Source organism: Ptychodera flava, chromosome 14 (assembly GCF_041260155.1).
Source record: "Ptychodera flava strain L36383 chromosome 14, AS_Pfla_20210202, whole genome shotgun sequence".
NCBI classification, from domain to species: domain Eukaryota; kingdom Metazoa; phylum Hemichordata; class Enteropneusta; family Ptychoderidae; genus Ptychodera; species Ptychodera flava.
The window spans coordinates 11,738,358-11,766,244 of NC_091941.1; the positions used below are offsets into that span (position 1 = coordinate 11,738,358).

Here is a 27,887-nt window from a genome sequence, read left to right on the forward strand (position 1 = left end):
ACATGGGTCCCACATGAACATGAAAATGGGAAGATTGATAATGTCATGAGCAGCTCATGTACATTGTAAAGCAGTCACCCCATGGCAATTAGCCCACTAGACATATCCTAACTGTATCCCTGACCCTACTCCAAACTACATCCATGTTGGAGGGGGGGGGGTATTTAACTGTTCCTAATCTATTCATTTGTTACAGGATTTGTTAATTCCTCACTAAACACCTGCCACATCAACTGTTTCTTGGTTTTCACATTACAAGTTTTGGCAGTGTCAGATTGTCCTCTTCATTGACGGCAGCAAAAACTTGTGCCATGCAAGAAGTTCACTCAAAATTTTAGTCATCTCTTCTGGCCACCAAAGCCTTCCTCTACAATGTGTGGGTGAGCTGTTCAGTGTCTTGGCTTAATCAAGCAATCACAGGGTAGGCTATGAATGCAATATTGTAACTTCAGTTTAAATTTACACCTTAAATTATCAGCTCGTACAATGGGTTTGTGCCAAATTTTGCTATTGTACCACAATTAATCATCAATTTAAGTTTAATTTATAGAAAAAATTGGCCGAATTGATAAATTGCAAATTAGGTCCAAGTAGGGAACCAAGTCCATGATCATCATACTGCAAATCAAACCAATATGTAGTGTAGCTTTCTTAGTAACTGCATATACTGTTCAATTTTACCTAATATCAAATGTGGTTGCCTTGATGTGCATTTGGTATGACTGAATCTGTGAAAGTGTGCGTTTGTGTGTGTGTGTATACATGTATGTGCGCAAATGACTGACTATGTGTTACATAGTGTGTATGTGCTGTGGAGGTGGTGGTGTATAATGATTTCAAAGAATGCTTGCTTTTGCACAGATGCAGTGAGACTATTCAGTATCACCCTTCAATACTGTGACCTTATCATCTCAGACATAAGGAGATTGGAATTTATCGAAAATTTCATTGTATACTCTCTGGTAAATTCAAATATCATGCATTAGATTATTCTCTGTATCTGAGAAAGAAATGGCTCACAAGAAAAAGCTGTATTGCAGTCAAGATTATCTTTATTGAGCTACTTAGAATATACGCTATACAGAACAAGGAGGAAAAATATATGCTCTATAATATGATAGCTTCTGTAAATGACAGGATGGAATCAAATCAAGTCTTTCAAGAAGAAAAAAGTTCTTAAAAGCGTAACTAGAATCGTCCTCTAAAGGGACACAAAACTATCTTGAGCTGCCCACCTCTCTCTTGTTCTCCCTCAAAAGAAAATTGTCGACAGTATCTCATTACTTTACATCTCAAAGGTGGGTTTTTGTCATCATGGAAGATGACACACTTTGACTGATTACAAACACTTCTTCTCACTGATTAAACCTTTGAATGCAAAGAACTTAACTTTATCCGAACTAACAACTTCCATTAACACATCACACACTGCCACACATCGATTTCAACCCTTTCACCAATGCACTTTTGTACGATTCAGTTGTTTTTCTATGGCAAAGTTGGACCTGCAAACTACTGAGTAGGGGTGAAAGGGTTAAAAACAAACATTCATTGCTCTGCTTGTAAAACTCTGAACATGTCCGTGGCTTATCTCTACAACATTCATCCATTTGGGGCAGCTCCTTGGAAAACGGTCAAATGCATGTTGAATAGACAAAAATTACACGCAAAGAGTACGGTGAAACAAATTCAAAAACTTACAAAAGGCAAGAGAGATATCAAGCAAATTGAGACAACCCATGTTCCTTTCTTGAATGTTCTGAACTGTAGAAAACTTGCATATATTGAAACTTCAAGTAAACATTTCTCAAATTTCCCTGGAAATAACATTATTGAAATTCTCCCAAAAATCTTTCAATTCACTCATTCTATCAGAGTCTTCTACTTATCAGCCCTGAAAATACTATTTGCATGCACTTCCTTCCTCTTTCACAATTCTGCAAAGTTGCCGTTTTTGACGTCTATTTTGCTTCACAGCTTTTTGTTGCCATGCTACAATACATTTTTGTTTTCTGACACAAGCTGATCAGCATGCAGTCATCTTAATATGATACAACTCTCACTGGCGAAGTATGCACAAATCTGCAACACTGAGACGTCAGTAGTTTTTCAAGTAAACATTTCTCAAATTTCCCTTCTTCCCCACTTCACATCTTTCATGCATTACTTCAATACAAGTGGCGGTGAGATCATCTTTGAAATGCTTCCACAGACATGATGAGAGCTGAATTCTGGGAAACTAAACAGTGCTGAGTGAATCAGCAAGTATCAACGTACATAAAGATGAAATGTACCAGACACATATCAGAGTCAAAACGTGGCAAATTTCAGCCAAAGATTCCAGGGATACTTATCTAACATAACAAGCTACCGTACACACCAACTTACAAACTGTTCTCTGTCAAGAAGTTAAACAACAGGGAAAACAGACATCTTTTGTTTAAAACAGACATCTTTCTTTTAAAAATCCTGTTCCTTGCCAATGACAGACACCAACACTTCCAAGGTTGAACACTAAGACTGCTGTCTCAGTACACGGGCCAAGCCACATCACTCAAGAACTAATGACTCATGGATCAGCCTTTCAAAGTATGCTGCTCTGTACAGGTTCATCGTTCTGGCCACAGAAAACACAATGGCATCGGCCAACAATCTAGCAGAGAAAACCTCTCACTGGTTCAAAGGGAAGAGAAAATATCAGAGTGAACCGGCACTGAAGACACCAACATCTGCATGTACTATTGAAACAATAATATAATAACATTGTTCTGGATAAATAAGGATACCCAGACGAACAGACCATAGTACTCCAGATTACACATAATACAATATGATATGTACCAACAGGCAGTACTCCATGAAATCTGACACATCTTTCTTTTTCTGAAAGATTGTGCAGAAGTTTCAAATGTCCCGACAGAAAATAATCACTCATTTTTGGTCATTTCAAGTTTACCAAAAGTGAAGTACGGATGGTACCTGCATACCCTGCAAAAAATGAACTGACTTTCAATATTATCATTTTTTTTCTGAAACAAGATGTCATTAAACATTATCTGATGATAACTTGAAGACATTTATCAAGCATCTATCAAGCAGAGGTTTTTCCATTTCAAATATCTGTTGGTACAAATCAAAGAGTGTTGTGGGTAATTTATTCAACTGGTTACACTTCTGCTGAAACTCAAACTTCAAAAGTTTTACTACCGTTCTGGTCACAGCTAAATAATAAAGTTACAGATACATTTGCCCATCTAAGTATTCCAAACCTTCAAGGCAGAACTACACTACATAAAGATAAGGAAAACCTGATTTCCTTGCTTTTCATTGCAACTGTACATTACCTGAACATAACTCTTGATTTACCGAGTCATAAACTGTCAACTGCTCCAGCAGCATCATTTCACACACACAAAAAAATAAGTTTTAAAGTTTATGAGTGCTTGTGATCTGAAACGTACACAAGATAAATTTTACAACAACTGTTAGATATCTGATATTGGTAAGCTGGACTTTTGACAGCCTGTTTACTGTTTGTACATCTATCTGTTCACTGAATCTATCAAAGAAAGGGAAAAAAGATGACAACACTTTGTAATATTCTTCAATTTAGAATAATCATGATATCTCTAACATTATATCTCTATATATCTGGAATATATATTGGGCAAAAATGCCTTCAAAAAATGATATACACATCGTTTTTTTTTAATTCTCTTGCCTGCTCGGGGCAATATACAACAAAAATCACAAAGTGAACAAGCAGACATGGGGTTTTGTGTGATGAATGAAATAACTAAATGTGAATAAATTGAATAAAGTACATTGGAAGAGATCTGTATCCGAGTTTGAGGACTTTCATAAAATGACACTAACCTCCCTAAAACAGACATAAATGAAGTATTTGTAATGAAGGCATTTCAGAATATAACATATTATCAGTATAATCAGTGGTTGGGTCCTAAATGGGAAGAAAGTTAAGATTCATTGATGACAACAGAACAAGAAGCCACTTACTCATCAGGCACACATTTAGTTCTGTCTGCAGTAATAACAAATAATTAATAAAGTTAAAAAAGACAGTATCTCAAACATAGATATGACAGCGTTTCGTACTTTTGACATTATAATGAGTATGTATTAATGACATACCAATAGAATGGGTAAAAGTGACCAGAGAATTCTGAATACAAAGTCACTTCCGTTTTTTAGGGAAGACTCCATCACAAATGTAACATCGCCCCCTAGAGGTGACTTCAAGAAGGATCAACATGAACATTATCTGTATTATTTTTATATGCTATGATGTGGGTTGAATTATTTAATAATTTTTATTGTGCTTTTTCTACACAAACAGAACCTGAACAGTAACTTCAACATCAAGAGCGAAACATCAACTATCTGTGATTTGTATATAATGTCTATTTGGCAGTGGAAATAACTCTATTGTTAAGTATTAAAATTTATTTTGGAGGAAAATAGTGAGTTTTCAAGGTTATGCAATATATTTGTGGGGATAGGATTGCAAACTAGTTCTTCTACCTCATCAGTAAGTAGAATTATCAATTTAATCAAAATTGTTCAATCATAAAATTTATCACGAGATTAAGTGTGTTCAACACATATGAAAATGAAAAATGTACACAAAAACATTAGGTCTATCATCAATTTTTTTAGGTTACAACGACAAACACAATTAGTTTGATAAAATGGGTGTCATACATTTTAATAAAGATGAACTTTTCTAGGATCAAATAAAGTTTTGATTGTACGTAGAGTAAAACTGTTGCAAAGGTGATTTCATTATCCTCTGTTCTGAGGGTTGCAACTTCAATTTCCGCCATTAGTTACTTATCAAAACCCTGCTACATTATCTACATATTTTAGCAGTTTGCTCAAAATCAATTTTTCGACAAGGACAGACTACATTTTTTTCTTTTTTATTTCAAAATTTACATCTGAGTTAAAACATAAAAAAAGACAAACAAGCAGACTTCATTCTTTCTGACTTGAAAAGTGGTATACAAAGCTGGCAAAAAGAGGTCAAAGTTCATTAAGTCAATGGCGTCATGCAGACGTCAGCAATATTCAAATCTTGATGCTCTTCATGGTCGCATAAATAACGTACCTAGTGCTCGTGATCTTGAAATATTTTGAAAGTTCTCACAATAACATGGTAAACACAAAACATACATATATAGCACTATATACACTGGGACAAAACAATAAATAGTACATAACATTCGTAGTTGGTTGTCATGCCAACTTCATTCTTCTGGCTCCTATTGTTGCATTTTGGGGCACTGTTGCCACGGCAGTTTCTAGTGATATCAAATTGCCAGCATCCAATGTATTGATAGATCTTGATCGCCATATAGTTGCTTATAAATCTAGAAGTGACAAATGTGACAACAAAAAAAATGACAAAAATACAAATCTGAAACATTTAAATGTATATGTATTTCAAGTGATGTTTTTAACTCTTTTTTAGGTATAGTGGCTCAGGTCATATACGATAGGTTGGATTAATTATTTAAAGCAACATAAGGAGTCTGAAACTAACACTATTGTGAAAGTAATTGGCTGTTTTGAAATGACTCAACAATGACAATGATACACAGCCAACGAATAAGCTACAATCTTCCGAGTGGCTGCACACTGCCCCATTTTTTTATCTTGTTGATTCCTTCTTTCAATACAGAACATGTGGATCTCCATGGTGAATTTGAAAGTATGTTGCGTTATCACTTTCACTCACGCCTACTTTTGATAAAGTCTACTCTTTACTACTCTGCCCGTCTGTCTTGCTATAAGTGATGCATTCTTACGATGGGATGTACTTTTACAGGAAGTGTCTGTTGAGCTGATTACACATACTTATCACGCAATTCTATGTTTCCTGAATTGTAAGACCCTTATCCCATCATTCTTGATAATTCCAGTGATTTGAAATTTGGCGTACTGTTAAGCATTACCTTACTTCCCATACCTTAAAAATATCACCTACATACATCACATATTACTAATATTACTCTTCAAAACATCTGACACTGTGATAACTAACATTGTACATTTTAACATTTTAACACAATACTAAACACACCGTGCACTTCAATGAGATTGGTGCCTTCAAATGAAAATACAAACAGGATACAAGTTGATACAAAGAAGCTATTAAATGCATGAAACCTACACGCATTGTCTTTAGTGCTATGGACTCACATGGTCTTGCTAAAGTATTAGCCACTGGGTTGACAAAATGCTACCTTTCTTTTTGAGTTTGTTACTCACCTTCAGGTTTGTTATTCTCGTCGTTGTCTTCGCCGTTGACTGCTGTAGTCATAATCCGATGCTGAACTTCTGCGTTTCATGACTGTCACCTGTGACTGAGCTGTCAACTGGAGCTGTATAGCACTGGTGTTGATTTTCCCACCTGTCGTCAGCAAGTCTCGGAGTCCTTTCATTTTGGCACTGGTGAAGGTGATTTTAGGAGTGACCAGGTGTTGCTGCGGTAGCTGCGGTGTTGCGAATCCTCCATCGCTGGACTGCATGCTGAGGTTGCTGTCCTCATCGTGCACACCCACTTGGCCGTCGCCTCGGCTCTGCCGGTGGAGGACCATCTCTGCAGGGCTCTCTGCTTTCATGACTGATTCCATAGTCATTCCTGGGAAAGCGCTGCCGTTGGATTGGGAGCTGAGGAAGTCATTGAAGTCAGTTTTGCCATCCCACGCTGATGAGGTGAAAGGCGTAGCTGCTGCTGTGGTCAGGTTTTCCAGGAGATAATCCGGGTGTAAGACATCGCCGCAATCTGCTGCTAGGGCAGAAATGTTTGGGTTTGTACTGTCACTGCTTTCTTCCTCGCCACTACGATTTTCCGACTTTGTCTCGGCTTTCTCCCCTTTCACTTGATCTTTTGAATTTGACTTTCCCTCATGTGTTCCGCCTTTTCTGCCACCACCCGGCCTCTTTCCCGGTATTTTGCCTTTTGTGTCTCCATTTGCAGTATCATTTTCATCTTTCTGTCCGTTCCTGTCGTTCTCTTTTTCCTCTTTCCCACCTTCTCCGTCTTTGTCATCTTCTTCCTCCTCATCTGTTTTGATGTCAAGCAGTTCGCGAATACTTGGCGAAAACTTAGCGACACATGTGATGAAGTGCTTTGCCCAGCCAATGTGTAGCACTGGCGTTGAACTTCCTTCTTCCCATTGGCAGATGCCATCATAGAACTCCAGGAGATATGCAAAGGATTGTGGGTCACGCAAGATGGACTGTTCGTGCAGGGGCACCATGCTTGCAGTTTTCAACATATTTGGAATCAATTCATGGGCTATTTCTAAGAACTCCTTGTAGATTTCTTCATCCTCTCGATTGTAGTTGTATCTGAAATGGGCGAATCAAAATAAGATAGTCTGATAATTAGCTTTATGGGCAAAACATGCGGTTTTCACAAAAATTAGAGCACAGTTGATTATCATAACATTAAAGGAAACTTACTATAATTGGACAGGCATGAATATACAGACAGCAAAGCCTCCAAATTAATATGAAAATTCTACCACAATTTGAACGAACCTAACAGAGGTCAACCCTAGGATCATGCATACCAACTTTCAAAGCAATCTGACAAGCAGTTTCAGAGAAGATGATTTTTGATCAAAAATGGGAAAAATTGCCTGAAAATTCAAATATGAAAACTTCACCACAATTTGAACGAACCTAACAGAGGTCAACTCTAGGATCATGCATATCAAATTCGAAAACAATGGGACAAGTGGTTTCAGAGAAGATTTGTTGACCATAAACAGGAAAAATTGCCTCTCAATGCAAATATGAGAATTTCACCGCAATATGATAAAATCTAACTTAAAGGCGGAGCCTCCCTTTAAAAGGCTGCCAAGGTATGGCGGCGTTCATTGTGTAAGTGGACACCAAACAGGCAACACGCGGGCACGCGCTCCAGAAAATGCCACTTTTTAGTTTTCCCCGGCCGCAAAAACACAGACAGACTGCCAAGCAGTCAGCGTGAAGTTGCTGCCGATCGAACTCTGTGGTTATATTCAAAGTCTAACGCGACTGGAAGACAATTTTTTAGGATATTGGAGCGTTTGTGGTGGGGAATCAATGACCGTTGGCGATTTGAACTGACCGTCGATCAAAAGCTTGCATAAACTCTGTTTGCAGGATTAGCAAAATGTGACAGAAGGTTTAGACCACTTTGTGTAATTAATGTTATAGAAATCAAACATCATACTGGCCATGTGTTTGACTGGGAGGAGAACTCCACTAATGCGAGAACCTGGGATTTAAAAGTGCGGCTTTAAAGGTGCATCTGTATACCAAATACTAAGATGGTTGCAGGTGCTTGGAGTTTTTGATGTGGACAGACATATATACATACATACAGACATGCAGATGCCACAGACTTATCAGATAAGCTATCTTTGGTATATATACGGTACATATACAAATGTGAGCTAAAAACCATTCAGTAGCAATTCTTCAGTTGTCTGCATGGCACATATTGCTGGTGATGGCATCTTGTGGTTTAATTTCCAGGTATAAATGATTTTGTGTTTATTCAATTGTTTGTTGAGACATGAAAACTTCCTTCCAGTATTTGCACAGTACCGTGAAAAAATACTTTAAGAAACATATAATACAGAGAAAACCTCAAAACAAGTAACAAAGTTTTTACTGGTTAGTCAAGTCTACCGTAGAGATTCATCATTCCTACCATGTTCAAAACACAACACCCTGTACCATTGATTCTCTGTAAAATACCAATGTAGGATCAATATTTCTACACAATCCATTTAAAATTTTTCTACAAAATTTTCCCTTTGCTCTTAAACTGTAAAGTATTCAAAAAAATCAATGCCAATGCTATGGTAACAAAAGATCCAAAAGACTTGTGCATGTAATCAATAGAAGCTTTGAATTCAATAAATGTTGGGCAACCTGATGTTATAAGAAAATTCTAAAAGGATTCCAAGAGCACTGAAATTTGTCACAAATTTTGGAACAACAACAGAGAACGTTGATACAGTTTATCCACTTACGGCAATATCAAGGTCTATATACCAGAATGACTGTCATGAATCGATTTCTAAAAACCTTTCTTATTTCAAACAAACCATAAATAGGCCATTATTAACTGACCAGTGAAGAGATAAAGCCAAGGTAATGGTTCAATAATATTAACATCAATACATCTGAAAAGGAGTAGGTCACAGTTAGGCATATGTGTGAGCCATGCATCTCACCTAATCATTTGAACACTGTTAAATTGGCTGGCAACATTTAATTTTACAAAAGGCAATTTTACTTAAAATATCTGGAAACATGCTTTCTTATATGTTCCAAATGCAAATGAATAATTTCATTGTTTGATCCCAATAACAACTTTCAATAGTTTCACAATAAATTAATACAATTCATCAAGTTGAAGCGAGGGACCAATACACATGGACAAGCATCTTGTTGGATTTTTCAGTCACAAACTCTTTCACGTTTACATCAGCCACTATATTGCTGAAAGCAAGGAAATAAATTATGTTAAGGTCAACGCTACATTAACTCTTGCATTGAAATGACTGATGGATTGTGGGTGAAGTAACTGTTTCTGAACAGAAAGACTAAAACACATGCACCTGAAACCTAACAGTTTGGTGATCAAAATCATGTTTGGTGCATGCAGATTTTATATTTGGATTACCTGCTACTTGCAAAGTGGACTATGAGGACAAAATCAATGATAAATTTCACAGCAATATGAAAGAAAACACTGAAACCCAGTCATTAGAAAAATTACAACGGTGATTCTCTTATTATCAAGTTTGGTCGACCCAATGTTGTTCTGAATGAAAGGTTTGGACCGGGGTGAAAGTGTTGGAACTGACCTTCTAATGACATTAGCGGCATTGGCCCACATCTCCAATGCAAGCTTATAACATTTCTTCCTGTACAGGTGTCCACCAAAGTATGTATATGGATAAACATGTTGATTATTGTAGAATTTCTTGGCAGACTCAATGGCCTGCTTGAAGAGTTCACTGGGCGTCGAACGACCAGCTTCATGATCAATCTCTCCCAAGTCAGCGAGGTTGCCGAGTGCCATGGGATACCTGTTCGTGAAACACAGAAACTCAAAGTCAGATTTTCTTAACAAATGTTCTGTTATCATAGATAATGGTTGTGTGAATTGATGTTTAATATAATTAGAGGACAATGATGGCACTGCTCCCTCAGTCTCATGCACTGAGCACCTTTAATGCATGCATGCAATACTAAAATTAATGATTGATGATCCACAAGCTAGATAACAGTAAAACTTTCAGTGTTCCCATGTTATATGGCCGTGATGACGAAAATAGAACACAATGTAATCAGTATTATTATTTCCAGAACTTGACCAGTCCATGGCACCTAAAAATTTAATATGGAAATAGCATGAAACATATATCTTGACTTTTTTTCACTAAACATAAAGTTTTGTACAGAATAAAAATCAGTCAGGCCCAGGTACCTGTAAACTAAACTTGAAAGTTGTTGATGTTATCACACAAAATGAGAAATCTACCCTAAAAATTTATATATGCAAACTTCATGAGAATTTCACGAATCACATCAAATCACCCTTAGAAACTTATTAATAGCCTTTGAATGTTATTAACATCAACAGTTCTACAAAACATGATGTTTTGATAAAACTCAACAAAACTAGGCACAGATATTTACATAATTCAAATTTTATCAACATTTGGATGTATGATAACCAGGTCATCATAAAAGAAGTAAAATTCAAATTGAAACCTTTAGGACAAGTGAGTCTTGAAGACTTCACAAAAAATTAAAAGAAATCCTAATATGCAAATTTCATGTTAATTTGGACAAATATGGAGTATATCATCCCTACCTACCATCAGATACACCAAATATCAAAGTAATAACTCTTTTATTGATAGAAAATTTTGAAATTTATGCAAGACCATAATTACATAATTTTCTCTCAATTTTGCAAGCCACATCTATAAGAATCCAGTCACTTCTATGTAATCATACATACATCCTACATACCTAAGCTAGTCACATTTGGTGTAGTAATATTTGAGTCAAGAGCTCTACAAATTTGGTCTATATACGGACAGCTGGACAGACAGACTGACACCTACATACACACAGACTGAAAGAATGATGACATTGGCTCCCTGGTGTGCCTTGGCACATGGGGACCAAAAACGATATAATCTAATAATTTGACACAAAATGTGAAACAGATATACAGATCTGCATAAATATGCTTGATGGTATGGCATAGCTTTCACAAACAGTTATGTAGCACTTGTCAATCACATATGCACTCTACGCTTTGTGGTTAAAACAAAGTACGTAAAATTACTTCATCACAACTCTGAATATCATCACCTCACATCCAAGTACTGTGCCCTGTGAATCTTTACCCATTGTATTCCTCTCTGACCTTTCTTTCTTTCTTTCTTTCAAGTCATAAAAGTCATTGTCTTGAACTGGTTTAAAGTTACCGTCATAACACTTAGTTTTTATGGTATGTCTCAATTTACTGGTCAAAATGTGACCGTCTTCTGCATTTTCAGTTGAAACTAGCCATCAGACAAGAATGCAGATAAACATCAAAATGATTGAGAAATTAATACATCTCTGACAATTTTTCCAAAGGAGTAGCAGTTTTAGGACAGAGGGCCAAAATAATCAAACCACAACACTTCTAATCTAGTATCCTTTCCATACAATTCTAAAGACTACTGTTAACACAACTGACTTGTTTCTTAATAACTTACTTGTCAAGGTGTCCAAGATCATACAAAAGGAGCAGAAGTTCCTGAAACAAACAATGGTTATGAAAATATCAATGATAGAAAATTATTCATATAAGATTATCAGAAAAGAAAGGCCTTCTAAAGTGGTGAATTCTACCAGCATGTCGTAAATGGCAGTTCTGTTCCTGGTTGATGCTCTAGTCTGTCACGGACCTTAAACACTCGGACCCTTAATGTCACGATGTACATCATGTTTCCGATCAATTTTTATTTCACTTTAATAATCCAATTACATCCACATGAGTGCCGGAAGTCAGCTTTCACCAGAGGAGAGTAGAGAAAACCAGCGATTATCTGTACAATCCATATCATCATTTTCTTCCAACAAGTCATAGCAACATCAAAGAGTGCATATTCTTGTAACTCGTGTTTACTAGTATGGTTATTGCTTTATGATGCAAAATTGGACCATGTTTTACTAACAACCATCACAATGATTTCATACATTTCAATGTCAAGACAGCTCATGAAGAATGTAGAATAGGGGCATATTCTTGAAGAGCGAATGGTACAGATGTTGAGCTAGGATATCATAACGGCATTTCAAAAGCGCCACAAAGATATTGGGCAACAATGTTTATAAGAAATCCAAAGTACAGGTAGTTGTTCGTAACTACGGTGCCACATCTATGTAAAAGCCCTGTATGACAAGTTATTGATGTACTTTCCAAATGCTAAACTGCATGAAGGATTGACTGTATTACTGATAGACATCACACAATTAAAGTCTTGAAACATTCTTGCAAGTGCAAGCTTAGTTCATAATGTGAATTGTATATACTCATAACATAAATGGCAGAAGGACGTATAAAGCTAAGGATACAATATATAATCTGGATGATAAAAATCTAATTAATTAGTATATCACTAGCTTAACATTAGTTATTACAGCATATTGTCACACAAAAAGGCTGGTCTGTCAATCAACACTGCATATCAGTGAACACTAGTTCAGATAACATCTTTGTTAAAATTTGATTGGCAAGTTTTTGAATTTGTTTTGTCTTTTCATATTATTATTCACCCAAACATGCACAGTTTTTGTACAAGCACTGAAAAAGTACTGTTTCAATGTTAAAATTCATGATAAAAAATGTTTTAGATTATAAAGATACAGACATTGAGTGTTCAAGAGCTGACACAAAGTTTTGTACATCTTTGAAAATATTGAATGTTTGACAGGGAGGACACAACATAAAATACAGCTGTACCTTTGACCCTATGACATAAAGCTGTGTAAATTGTGTTTGTACTGAAAACGGAGAGTACTGAGTACAAAGTGCAATTGATGTTATCAGAGTACCATGCTCTGGGAAAAAACCCTGCAAGACAGTGATTCAACGTACCTGTTGCAGTGATCCAAGCTCTATGCTGTCAGTCGTTGTGTTGATGGATGGGTTGATTCCAGACACCATAGCGGCTACTTCCATTTCACGTGTACAGACCACAGGCTGACCATTCAGATACAGCCACGATTTCTCTGCCACACCTGTGAAATCCACGTCAGAGGCACTTGATATCAGATTCAAAATGTACACAGTGTGTAAACTGACAGACTACAGCAGCAAAATTCTTTGATGAGTAAAATTCTAGTTCTAATGCCATTATCAGAATTGGGAAATATTTTAAAATCAAGGTGATTGATTGAGCATGTTGTCGTCATGACAACACTATCTGATGAAATTTCATTCTGTGTACATGAAAAGCCATAAGCAAAACACATTCAGTTTGCCAATGTTAGTCATACATAAGATATGATTTTCCAAATCAAATGATACATGACCTGAGACAGCTATTGAAGTGAAGACTGTGTATTTATATCCAACCTCTTGAATCTAAACACATTCAATTATCAACAATTATGTGATTTGCCCAGATACAAAGGAAAAAGCAATCAGAAAGTCTCTATATTCACTCTGCCTTGACACAAAATCGGAACTTTTCTGTAACTGGATGATTCCCTTAATGTCAGAACAACACAGAAACTTTTTACCCTGCCAATTCTCTTTAAAAAAGGTTTTATTTTCTGAAAGTGTAACATGTTTGTTGGCAGTAGCTTTTCAACTTTTCAGATGTGATATTAGTTGCAATTTCTAACTGTTGTCATTAAATCGCTGATGTCTGAAGATAGATTTCATTCCCTTCATAATTGTCGCATCATAAGACAAAACTACTCATGGGATATAATAGTAAAAGGACTGCTTTCCCGCCGAAAAATGTCAGCATAATTTTTTCCTTTTTCACCCATATGTCTCCTTAGTCTTAGATGAACTGAATTTGAATAATATAATTAGTCTTGTGTTGAATTTAAATAACATAAATTAGTCTTCTTCCTGTTAGTTCATCATAGTCAAATTCAAAGCGCATCATATCTGAACTCCACTACCACAATATATTCAAGGCACATCTCTTAGAGGTTCGACCTTTGACATTAGGATGTCTAATCATAGCTTTTCTCAGTACAGTACTCCAATGCCATTCCTTAAATGTGGGAAATACACTGCATGGAGATATAAGTAATCAGACACACTTTCATTCAAATGGGGAAAAAAAAGGATTTCTCACGACACTGCTTGTTTTCTTTAATTTGCTGTAAAACCTTGGAAGGCGAACTGATTTGAAATGTCATCAGTGCACGTTTTTCCATACAGGCCTAAAGAGACACTTAGTCACACTACCCAAAATAGCTATGCCCATGTTGTCGTGACTATCTGGGAAGTGATCCATTAAAAGTATTCAGTTCCCAACATGTTTCGTTACTGTCGATTTCTGAGAATTTAATCCGTAACTTCTCTTTCAGAACAGCAAAAAAAACACCACACATGACAGGAAATCTTCACCTCCATTAATTATCAAGTCGTGAATTATTTCCCAAAGTGGAAACCTTATAACTCAAAATGACAAGTGCAATTAAACAATTTAAGGTGGATGTAATCAGAACCTTTGTTTTAAGGTCATAAAAATATAGAATACATACTTCTCTCTGTAGCTACAGTTCATTATTTATTTGCTAATGCATGAATAAACTGGCTTTCCATTACAACCTAATGGACTGATGGATTTCATCTGCCACTGAAACGCATCAGTCAGAAAGTTCTAAGTAGCACTGACAGTGAAAGTATACTTTACTGATAGTGATCAGTCTTGATTCTCTGTAGTAGAAAATCAACTTTTTGATAAAACCTTTGAACATTACATACTAATGGTAACATTTACTGGAAAAACCTCACAGTAATTAATAGTGTATTTCACTGAGCACACTGTGAAAATTCTTTTGTCATTGAATCAATAGCTAGTAAACCTATATAGCCTTCACTTTTGTGAATTTTATCAGTGTTCTCCACAAATGAAAATTAAAGGCGGGCGGCTAATTAGTATATGTATTTGCATAATATTTGCATACAATTTACATATCACCAGGGCTATTCACAAGGCGCACTCCAGTGATGAGATATACTTCTGACATTCTCAATATTTTTTCTCCATTCAGCAGTGATTAATGGCAAGCTATACAATTTATTTTTACATTTAAATCCTGTCTATTTACTTTAAATAAATAATAAAACATCAAAAGTGAAAAAAAACACATTGAACTAATACAAACAATACACAATTTAGTAAATATATTGCACAATACCAACATGAAAATTCAAAAGTTAGGCCTACATGAGAAGTAATCAGTGTTCGAAATAATCGGTGGCAAATGGTGGCACGTTTTCATGTGACCCTCTGTTATATGTTTGTCTGTAGCCGGATTGGTAAAGCCATGAACGTCTTTTTTTTACGTCCATGACAAGTTGACACGGGACTGAATAATGCACTAAGTTACAATGCGGAGTCAGCGGAGCATGCCTGCAGAGAAACATACGTTGACTTTAAAACTCAATTCATAATAAAGGGAGGCCCGAAAAAAATGATACCAAGTATTTCCAAGAGAAAGATTTGAAATTTCATGGACTCTTAGTTCGGCAAACGTACAAAACTTCGACAACTGCGCGGCGTAGGCTGCCATGCATGTTTGTGTGGAGCACGCTGGCGCACCAGATCTCGATCAACACGCGACCTTTGAACTATACAGTAGGCCTACAGAACCGTATGTACGGTACATAGCTGTTGTATTCGGATGATCACACGAATGATGATTTTAGCTCGTGCAGTTTCTTTTTACTTCATTTCATTGTGCCTTTGATACTTTAAAACGGTCACGGATTTTGAAACTTGATCAAACGCAACTGCTTCTCAAAGTCATCGAATGAATCCATGCAAGTTACGAATGCGTGACAGGAAATGACACACATGGCTTCAACGTCATGTGGACGTACACGGATCTCAAAATGGCTAACTTGGCTCGGATACGCAACGACCTGAGCACGCGAAGTACCATACTTTTTTGCATCTGATATTTGTCTCAACCAATCGTACGATTTTAGCCAGATCTGATCGAAATCACTTTTCCTGACCTTCGGATCCTTACAAGTACGAGACATTGGCGGCAATGGCAGTTGACAATAGCATAGATGCTTTGACTGAGTGTCCGCTGGCAAAAATGCAACAACGAGCCTTCGAGTGTACCGTGTCCGTTGTATGAAATGGACGGTGTCTGTACGGTACGGTCGGCAGCTTAACACATTTCAAGCTTTTTGAATTGAAGTCTTAGCCAGTGTTCATCGGCACTACGGCCGTTTCACACTTGAAAAGCTTGCTGAAATAAGAGCGTGACAAAATCGCCGCTGAGAAACATAGGTCTTCAACCACATTTACTAAAGAGTATCGGCGCCGGCGGATATGAAACAGGATCGGGCGAAAAAAATAAAGGATCGGGCCGTCGGGGCATGGGGAGAACATTGAGGATTGCATGCAGTGCGCAAACAGACCGACAGATGTGTGAACGGTCCCTCTTTATTACACGACGTTGTCAGTTGCTGTCATTTTTATTCAATAGGCTTTCAGATATTGTTCGGACAACTGACTGTGAAAACAGTTTAGGCGACAGAAAAACAAAGGTGGGCGGGCGAGATAAAAGGCGGGCGGGCGAGATTAAAGGTGGGCGGCGACAAAAAGAAGCCGGGCGCACCGCCCGTCAAAAACCCCTTGTGGAGAACACTGTTTATATTGACCTTTGAACCATAAGGTCATTTGCTGATTCCCCCCCCCCTCCATACTTGACCTTTGACCTTACCAAGGTTGATGGGCTGGCCCCTCTTGTCTTCATTTCCTTTTCCATGCCAGGTGACCTCAGCTGTCTCGCTGCCATTCTCCCCAAAAACAACCCAAGCATGGTCCTCTGATAGCGCCAGGTGGACGTCACCATAGCCCAGGACTTGACATGCCGCCACCACTGCAAATGCAACGCCAAAGCAGTCTAGCTTGTTGCCTATAGAACAGAAAAAAAGAACTTGTGTGTCATAGCCATGAACAATTGTCACTTAAAAATGTACTACCAGAAAAAAGATGACGTTATACTGATAGTATTTAGTTTCACAATGAGGGTACTCTGGAGGTATGTAAGAGTGCTTTTAACAGCATACTCCGAGTTCCAAAACCGAGTCGGACTTACAAGTCCGAGTAAAACTGCTTACTGAGTTACTCGGACTTGCATACTCCGAGTAAAACTGCTTTACTCGGACTTGTATACTCCGAGTACATGGCCTACTCGGAGTTGAATACGCCGAGTTACACATGCTTATAGAAAAAACGATGCTGGAAAAACACAGGAAATATTCGATCTTGTGATAAAAATTTGCAAACAGCGTATACACACTGCAGAACTTCCAGTCGCTCAGAGAAAGAGTTGTTAACGCGATCGATCAGCCTGACCTCTGATCTGTGTATCTTGTACAACACGCTCAAGTCATTGTCGTTGTCTAGTGTAGCTACCGTTATGCAAATTATGAGTTTGTCTTGTCTTTTCGCTTCATTATCGGATCAGATCTAGATTTGATACATGACTTCAATTGGGCCCAACAACGTTTCATCATCTCCGCGATGCAGCGCAACGAGTTATTAGAACGCCATAATTGAATAACCTGTCGACGTGTGACGTCGTGGCCTTGGTTTGCTAGCGTGGCAAGGCCATGATAGACTTGCCGAAGCATTTTAGGCATATTTATGTCTTGATAATATTATTAAACTAATATTTTTTCAAAATAAAACGAGCACAGTGCGCTCATGTATGGTATGAACCGAGTGCGAGTGACCATTTTGTCGTAAATAATGACCTGACTTGACCTGTGATATCATGCATTGATTTCGCTAATATTGAACGATGGTTCGATATCGGACTGAGTAACTGGCTAGACTTGCCTGAAGTTTATTGGTTTTACTTTAAATGTTACGTCTAAGTCATCTTTCAAAAAACTTTGCTGCCTGCCGTGGCAGCAGCTTTCTTCTGAGGGTAAAATCACGGTCCCTCCTTGTGAACCATCCTCCTTGTGGAGGGACCGTGCGTGTTAAATATACATTGCGTAACAGATTACAAGACATCGTGAAAATGAATTTTTTTTTGCAAAAGAGCAGATTTTTGACATATCAATCAGCACTAGCCGTAAACTCTGTTAGTAATAAAATGCTTTTTTTTGTCAGATCGTTTCTTGTCTGGCATGGCAAAATATGCGTTTCTAGGAACACATATTACTCGGCGTATATTCAAGTCCGAGTAGGCCATGTACTCGGAGTATACAAGTCCGAGTAGGCCATGTACTCGGAGTATACAAGTCCGAGTTAGCAGTGTTACTCGGAGTATGCAAGTCCGACTCGGTTTTGGAACTCGGAGTGTATGGTTTGAGATACTCTTACATACCTGTACTCTGTGTATCTGAAATGTGCAATTGTCGATGACAACCATGTTAACCAGGCTAAACAAGTAAACCATGTTAACCAGGCTAAACAAGGAAACCATGTTAACCATGCAGGCTAAACAAGTTAACCATGTTAACCAGGCTAAACAAGTTAACCATGTTAAGCAGCTAGGCTAAACAAGTAAACCATGTTAACCAGGCTAAATAAGTAAACCATGTTAACCAGGCTAAACAATTAAGCCATGATAACCAGGCTAAATTAGTAAACCATGTTAACCAGGCTAAATAAGTAAACCATGTTAACCGGCTAAACAATTAAGCCATGATAACCAGGCTAAACAGGTAAACCATGTTAACCAGGCTAAATATAACTATGTCAACCAGGGCTAAAAAAGTAAACCATGTTAACCAGGCTAAACAAGTAAACCATGATAACCAGGCTAAACAAGTAAACCACGTAGCCTGGCTGAACAGATAAACCATGTTAGCCTAGCTAAACAAGTAAACCATGTTAACAATTGGTTATATTGTTCAACCAAATAGGATAAGTCTATGCAGAATTTTGTATACACTCTTTTTGCATTCATTATTTCTCTCTTATCCAATGGTGGTATCATTGGCTTGTCTCAGGGATTAGAAACTCACTGAATATCATGCCTGTATTGTAGAGGAAAACAGTGTTTGTACGGTGCAAATCAACATTTTTCATAAATCAGTTCGGCAATGCTGGTTTTAAGTTTACCAAAGCACATGACTGGATATCAGCAGTGGCTCAGTGTTGTTTCATTGTACCCTCAATCAAAAGATGATGATGAAAAATAACTGATAAAAGCTGCTGTACCAACTTCATGGTTGAACAGTGGCCAACCAACTCTATTCTTTGGTACAACCTGTCGTGGATTCCAGTCTCTTTGAAAGGAATGTAACCTGACAATATATGATATATTTCAACAGTTTTAGCTACATCTATGTTCAAGTATCTCTTGAAGGCTAGTGTCTGTACAGCTGTCCCTTCAAAGATTTTTGCCTACTCCTACATCTGTAATAACCAGGTACTTTCAATTGATAAACGTAGTGTAGGATTTCTTAACAATATGTTTTTTCATTCCACTGAAATGTACTACATTGCAGGACCAATGAAAGATCTCCTCAATCAAGGCAACCATTGTAAGCAATGAAACATCCTATATGAGATGGACAAAACTCTCATACTGCTAAAAAACGACATGTGCTGAGTGGACAGTCTTCTATGAAAAACATTTCGACAATTAATTATAAAATGTAAGCCTAAATTGATAGCCTATTAAAATTTCCACTGCATGCATAGCCTGTATCACATATAGTTTAGCAAACAACTGCACAGTACACTTGCTAAGGGATGATGAATCAAAGACAAGGGCCTGTAGATGAATACAGTACCAAACTCCTACTCTTTTCTCAAGAGTCTGAATAACATTGTGCTGGTCAGCCACCGAAAGTCGCATCAAACAAAAAGTTTTATGTGCTATTGATGCATGCCACAGGCCTGGTTATGAGACTATGAACAGGAAAATTTGCACACAGGAAATCCTCAGGACCTTTAACCTTCCTGGTCAATGCATATCCTTCTTGCTCTCCATGGCTTGGTTAGCCAACCATGTTAGCTTGGTAAGACTGCCAGTTCTGTAAACATGGGGCAAAGGGACTGTGAGTGGTGATGGGGTGACCATATCTGTAATACAGTAGTATGTCATCGACCTTACTGACTGGAAGAGATCATGGTTTGTGGAAATGTCCTGGCTTAGCAGATATGAAAAACTGCATGTAGAACCCTATGGACAAACAGTGTACCCATATGTCCCTGGATAAAACAGGCTAGGTGTACTTTACATAAACAAAACAACCTACTTTGAGAATCTTTCATGATGCCTTATGTAATGACTAGACCAAATACTTTCACACAATACCTAAAAACTTTCTTTTCGTATCAAAATTACCTTCCAAACGATTCATATTCAGATATACCACCATCAACGTGAATTTCAACTTGTCTCATAATACCAGTGACCATGACAGATGTACAAGATCCTTCAGTATACAACTCCTGGTAGTTTCTCTTAAAGGCTCTCTTACAGCACCTGGTTCGCTATGCCACCTCTTATCTCCGACTGCAATGATCAATATGCCCTAAACAGACTGGCTAAGCCAGTGCCATGGCAAACGCATGGCATGACCTTGCTGAGTACACTAACTCACTGAGCAAGGCTAGATTAAGCTGAAAATCGGGGAAAGAAAGGGAAAAACTCTGGAGCCAATTAGGATCTGTGAGAAAGCTAGTTTCACAGGTACATCATACCATATATAAAGTCAGGTCTGAGCATTTGGCACCTCCGTCACACAAGAGAAAAGTGAAGTCAACATGTCTTGGACTGCAGGATTTCCAAGTTTGTAGGCGGGAATAAATCTGTTATCCATTCAGAGTTGACAACAATATGGCCATTGAGTTCTCACACCCATATCAGTGTAGTGCAATAAATTATTTCAAATGTCATGCAATGACACGGGTAATTTGTAAATTGTACATGCATTCCTTACGTATATGCCTAGTAGTAAATACAGGACCTCTCATATGGGTTCCCTCCTCTCACATAACAGTCAGTTCAAATCTTAGAGAAAAAAATTAATACTTTCCAACTTTGTCCAATCCAATTTCATGGAAGAAACATTACAATTGCTATACATCTCTTTGGCTGATAAGCAGAAGATAAACATTTCCAACTCACTGTAAATTCACTTAAAAAACAAGTACACTTAACTTAATGTAATTTACTGGTACTGCACGTCAACAATGATTGCAAGTGTCCTCAATAATTAGTGACTTGTTGGAATTTTCTAAAACGGCTTAAAGGTTTATTTTTATGAAATGACCGAAAATGATCAATACTGAAAACTATTATCATGAGTAATGGCCTCATTAGCCGACACAAGAAACTTACATATCCTTCAACTTTTTCAGCTCTTCAGATCTTGACACCATCAGAAGCCACACTGCCTGAATCTTATTACAGTATTTAACAAGCATTAAATGGATATCTTGTGGTTGGAGAACTGTAACTTTAACCCTTTGAGTGCTGTAATTTTTCCCACCAAAGCTTTAGTGCAACATTTATCAATTTTTATGAATTTTTCTGTAATTTTTAAAAATAATTTAGGACCAAATGGACATACTTCATTGGCTACAGTTTTTTTATCAAAATTCAGGCAAAAATCTGAAAAAAACTGACTGGGGTATATGTTATAAAGGCGCCAAAAATTGACTTTGGCGCTTTAAGGGTTAAAATCTTACCTGAACACTTCATCTCCAAACCTCTAAAAAAGTTGATGATAAAAAGTACATAAACACAACTTACTCTAATACAGTCCATGGTTTTCTCCACGCTGTGTAAATAGTCAATTTCTAACCATTATAAGCTTTCAAACTTGCTAATTACACAAAAAGTACACACAGCAACTATCTCAGCATTTTAAACTGTTTCATACAGTTATATCCTATGAAATTGATAATCTGAAACTGTAAAGTTGTTTCTGATGATTTCATTAAAATATTACATATGACTTGCCCACCGTTGGTACCTCATTTTGGATAGAGAAAGACTGTGTTTATGAAAATTAATGGGGAATATCTTTCACAGGTTTATTTATTTGAATAAATTTCTCAGATGTTGTGTTGCCTTATAAAAAGTTCATTAAATAGAATGCTGTTACATCTTGAATGGACTTTAAAATAACATGACACTTAAAAAAGTATCTCTCACCTTATCAGTCGAAGAAAAATTCATTATTCCCCAAAAATGGCTCATACTGCCCCATTCTATTTGATGAAACAGGGAAACATTGCCCCTTGACATGAACATACAGAGAAGCAATTTATGTACAATTACATCAAACATTCCCTTTCAACTATTATGACCTAGACACCTTTAAACACTATGCAAAAAGTTTAATTCCTTCAACTCTTGAGCAGGTTAATGAGCATCAGGAAAAGTACCCCACTTATTGCAGCAGGGTTTTAATGTCAATTTATGAACTTGCAGCAAACACACATTAAGATTGATGAAAAATGCTTGTGAACATCATAATCACTATGAAAGACTGTGGGCATGTTGAAAAAAAGACATTCACCAAGTAGTGAAAATGATCTGAAATACATCTCTGAGTTATAAACATACTGGATTAATCCTCTTATTTCATCATCCTTAAAATCCCCTATTCGCACAATCTTTAGGAAATGCCATACGATGGCTCTCTAACCTCAAGGAATATATTGTAGATTAAAAGATCACACCAGACCTCAGAAGAATGCATCACCCATTTCACACACATTGCCTTTTAAATAGGACAAACCATCACATTGAAAAACAATATGGCTTATACAAGAGCTTTCTGTTGATAGGGTTACAGTTGCCTAGCGCCTTGATGATCCTTGTGTGTTATGTAGCCAACTGAAGAGAAGCCACAATAAAGGGCTAAGCTCCAGCTTGGAAGGACTGATATTTTCCGGGAATAATATATTGACAATGATGAGTGGAATGCTGATAAAATCTACCTCTTCCAACACACCATGACTTTGCTGATTTCTCTAGGTGATGTGTTTGCACTTACTTGTCATTTACAATGTCATGGGTCATCCATTGAAATAGAACTTTCTTGCATCCATTGTTTTGCTTGAAAAAATTCAAATTTTCGACTCATGTTACTTTTTTAACTTACTAGAACAGTACACCAAAGGATCAGTATTTTGTTTCAAAAATACTGATGACATTTACCAATTGTGTATGTGAGCTATACCCCTTGGGCTCTGCTATAATTTTCCACTGTCACAACAAGACAATCCATCAAGGCAAAATCAAGAAACCTGTGGGCGACTCAGTTTATATCTTGTAAGATTTAGATGGTGGATATTGTATGTTTGATAACTAACTCACTATGTCTTCTGTTGAAATGTCAGCAAAATGTGGAACATCAAATTAATTTAGCAGTGACAAATCTTACATCCTTATAAGATGTACTGAAATTCAACCTTGTGCAACAGGTTTATCTGGGGTTTAAAAATAAATGCTGTTAGGTAATAGCTTAGCTTTTCATCAAAAGTACTAACAAAAGTCACTGGTCAAAACTAATGTATGATTTAGTGCGACTGTCCCTTCTGTAGACTGAGGAGATTCTTCCACAAAATATTTTCTCTCTATATCGTATGTTACTTCCTATTCTCCGTAACCATTGTTTCCTCGGTCTTCCTAATATATTTTGGTACTCTTGAAAGAGACAAACAGGAAGTCACACTCTCTAAGATCTTGTAATGAGACACAACCTTGCAATGAGATACAACAAATATGACCAACACATTATCAAGTTTTCCCTTGATAAATCATTTGAAATTGAAAGTCATGGAAAAGGATGATGACAGAAGTGTCTAACAACAGATATGCCTTTTCAACAAACACTGGACAAAATACTGACTATTGTTTCTATCCACGGAAGGATGTATAAAATAATAGCAAACACAAAGTGGTCACTGTTTACATAGTACAAGCCATCCTTCAAAATACTGCCCTGTAGTCTTGAAGAGTATTTATTGGCATTGGCTAAAAGAGCAACAAGTAACAAAATATTTTTTCCATGGAAACTCTCAAGGATCATTAAAGAAGAGTTTGACCTGTTCATCCCCAATTCTCTGTAAACAGGTCCACATTCACCATTGCTAACAATGGATTTGGGCTAAACCATGGTGGTGAAAGGGTTAATTAATACTTGTTTTTTAAAAATTCAAGCCAGCAAATCACTAATGGGTATTTAAAGGACACCCTGCCTCCTGTGTGCATCCATCAAAATGCACCAATGATAAAGACGTTATGTCGTGAGATCTCTATAAACGATAAAATAACCCTGCATGGCCTTGCCATCAACTCTGTATAGGACTATCTACAATTCCAGTCAAGAAGGGAGAGCTGTGAAGCAGATGTTGGATCATTTGTTTTACCTTTTCTTGACAAGGTATGACAGGAAAACCTACCTTTTATACTTTATCTTCCAAACAACTGATGTTTTAAACCATGAATCGAGGGGAGAGTTGAATGGCTGGGGAAACAGATCTTGTCCACCTACTTTTATTTGAAAATTGATAAAAAGCATTATATCAGACAATTTTACATACTCACACGCAGAAACTAAGTATTTCAGATGCACAGTCACAACAAGATGTCATTTTTTGCTCAGTCAAATCTTTCTCTAAATAACCAGGGAATATAAACATAAAATCCATTGAGTTGAGCCACATTCAACTATTGATAAAAAGCTCTATAATTGCCAACACAGCGCTGAAACCTTGCGTGTTACAGGAACAAAACAACCATCATTTATACGTATGTCATGGTTACTGACAGTGAGCTCCGCATATCCCATGCGAATATATGAAAATATACAATGGCAAAACCTATAGAGAGATCGTGATGAGCTTCACAGCAGGAAGGCCACTATACTCTTTAGGCAATACCGCAGGGTGATAAAATATGAAATTTTCACTAACTCTACAATATCAACACCGTAATTCTCACTCTGATGAATACAGTTAACAGATATTCCCGGAAATGTGCAAAATGATCATAACACTTGGCATTCATCTGCATCTTTGGCAGGATGTCTTGTTACCATGGCAACAGTTTGATATGTGCAAGTTTGCTGTCATCTGCTTGCATGCTGCTTTTCAGAAAGCTGTTTGGGAATATTCCATGCTCAGGATCATTACTCAAGACTTCTTTTGCCACAAATGTCAATCATTCAAAATCCTTGTAAAATGTGTGAGTGTATGTATGAAGAGCTGCAGTTTCATCTCACGCTTGAAATGTGAGTAAATGTATTCAGATATGCAGAGAGTATTAATGAGCCTTGTTTGAATATGGAAGTCCAATGATGATGATTCATTATCAATCATACAACATGATTGATTTTAGACAAAGAATGGGTGTAATTCTCATTCAAGAATTAAGATACCATCCGTGAACATTGGAAAAGAATATCGCACCTTGCCTCCATAAGAACCTTAAAGAATAAAACTGATACAGTATCACTACTTAGTGATGGGACTGGCAAGTTTGGGATGCAAACACCATAAAATGATGTATCTTGCTTTATTGTGGGTTCTAAGTCTTCTATGTACAATATGTCCAAACACTGAATTCCCTTTGTTTTTTTAATAATTCTGAGTAAAACAGAGTGTGTTTACAGATGGCACGGTGGGAAAAGTTCCGTTCAGAAAACCTGTATAATATCGACCGATTGGAAAGGAACAAAAAACCTCACTGACAGGGCAAGCAAAAACACGAAGCAAAATGAATGAACAGGATATATCTACTATGTGGGAACTGTGAGTAACAGGTTTTGTGTATTGAAGTCCACCAGTGATCAATTTATGTTAACGTGACCACAAAAACCACATAATGTGCATTACCAGACAGCAAGACCTTGTTAGACCAAGGAAAGAATACATCATACACTTTAGTAGTGCCACAAGAGAGAGATTTACCATTTCTGCATGTAGTACATGAACAAAATTTGTTCTTAAATTGTTTCTATGTAAACACGAAGTACATGAATATTGATTTTGAGTCAATCAAAATTAAAAGGATCAATACATATCCTATATTTTGCTGCGAGGTGATGCTCTCAATATATAATTTCTACACTAGAGATTGGGAAAGCCGAAAGCATCGTCAACATCCAAACATCGGCATGAACATGGTGCCAGAGTTATCGTAGTTAAGTACCTGAACAATCCGCGGCACTGAACACTTTTTGGTACATCACGTGGAAGGGTTATATTTCAAGGAACCGATAGGACGGAGTCAATCTCGGGGTGCAGGGGGCGTGTCTCACTAGAATCTTACGCGCCACAGCTAGTGAAACGCAAACATGTGGTCACCGTACTGAGAGGCAACGCCGTGCCGCCGAAAGTGGGGAGTCCACGCTATCAACAAACACAACTCCGCTGGTTGCAACCTGGAGAGATAGATTGCACGAAAAAGACGCCTAAGAGGCATTGAAAGGTGCTGGAAGAATCGCATCGCCTTGTTGAAAATCTGTAATTGAAGCGCCATTTCGGAATGCGCAACAGCGTCGCATCGAAACCGTACCTACAGTGCCGTAATGGTGTCGGTGTTTACAACAAGCACTGACTCATAGCGCCAACAGTAAATATGAATCATAGCGGAATGATGCGGTTGACAAATTGCAAAACGAGAATCAAATTTTGATACTACATATCGGGTAAATAAAACTGAAACCAAGATATCTGCAAATTCTTGCCTGGAAAAATACCAAAAGTGCGAAGGATTTCTGCATTGCGTAGTCAGCACAATAAATGTCATTGGGTCGAATTTCGATCTTCCCACGCCACGCGCGCACGAAACCACAGCAGTTCGTAGTGCTTGCCTCGTAGCGTAGTGATGTATGTCTCACCTGTCAAAAAACTGTAAAGCGACTGCAGATGCGCTTTATCTTTGTAGTAAGATCTTGAAAGTGAGCTCCATATAACGTCCGACACCTTCTTCACAAAATCTCGAGTTGCATGCCCTGATCTGTACTCGCTCGTGTCTACAGAACCTTTGATTTGAGTGACAAACTTCACGTATAGGGCTTCCACGCTTGAAAACTCGATGATTGGGAAAATGCGTTCAACGCCAGCCGTTGGTTGGTTCTGTGGCCCGAGTGTGCGATTACACGTTAGCGCATTCTCGATAATGCCTAACAATATGGATAACAGAGCTAAATCTGGGTGGCCATCGCCAGTAAACTGCGCCCGGACGAGTTTTACCACAGACTTGATATCTTCTATGGGAAAGTATTGCCTGACGCTGTCCGGAAAACCCGCCATCTTGTTCATTGCTGCCCGTAAACACTGCGCAGGCTGCTCATTACAAATTCACTGTGACGTAATTAACCAAAAGACGTGAAGTTGAACAACATTCCTTGATGTGCAGCCAGCAATAGCGTTTTGTGAAATAACAACTGTAATGGTTCATATTTATTCCCATTCGAGATCTCTCACAGACTCGTGACACAAATTGCCACAACGGTCAAATGCAGAGCCCGACTAATCCGTGTTAATATGCAGGCTGCAGTAGAGCAGTCCCCCCACATGAGCAATGGCCTCGCAGCAGAGTATCACGACACAGTCCACGCGACGATGGGTGCACGCACGAGC

The 27,887-nt window shown here is 37.6% G+C and overlaps 1 protein-coding gene across 1 annotated transcript; it reads right to left on the bottom strand.

Moving 5' to 3' along the window:
• Nucleotides 1-1,030: 1,030 nt before the first annotated feature.
• On the bottom strand, nt 1,031-27,593 carry LOC139149359 (menin-like). The gene is made up of 7 exons (XM_070721083.1): nt 27,143-27,593; nt 17,032-17,226; nt 13,199-13,341; nt 11,814-11,854; nt 9,897-10,121; nt 6,292-7,377; nt 1,031-5,390 (listed from the first exon to the last, which is right to left on the bottom strand). Exons 1-6 carry the CDS (start codon nt 27,564-27,566, stop codon nt 6,303-6,305), a joined length of 2,103 nt encoding a protein of 700 aa, XP_070577184.1. The 5' UTR covers nt 27,567-27,593; the 3' UTR covers nt 1,031-5,390; nt 6,292-6,302.
• Between the last annotated feature and the right edge of the window lie 294 nt (nt 27,594-27,887).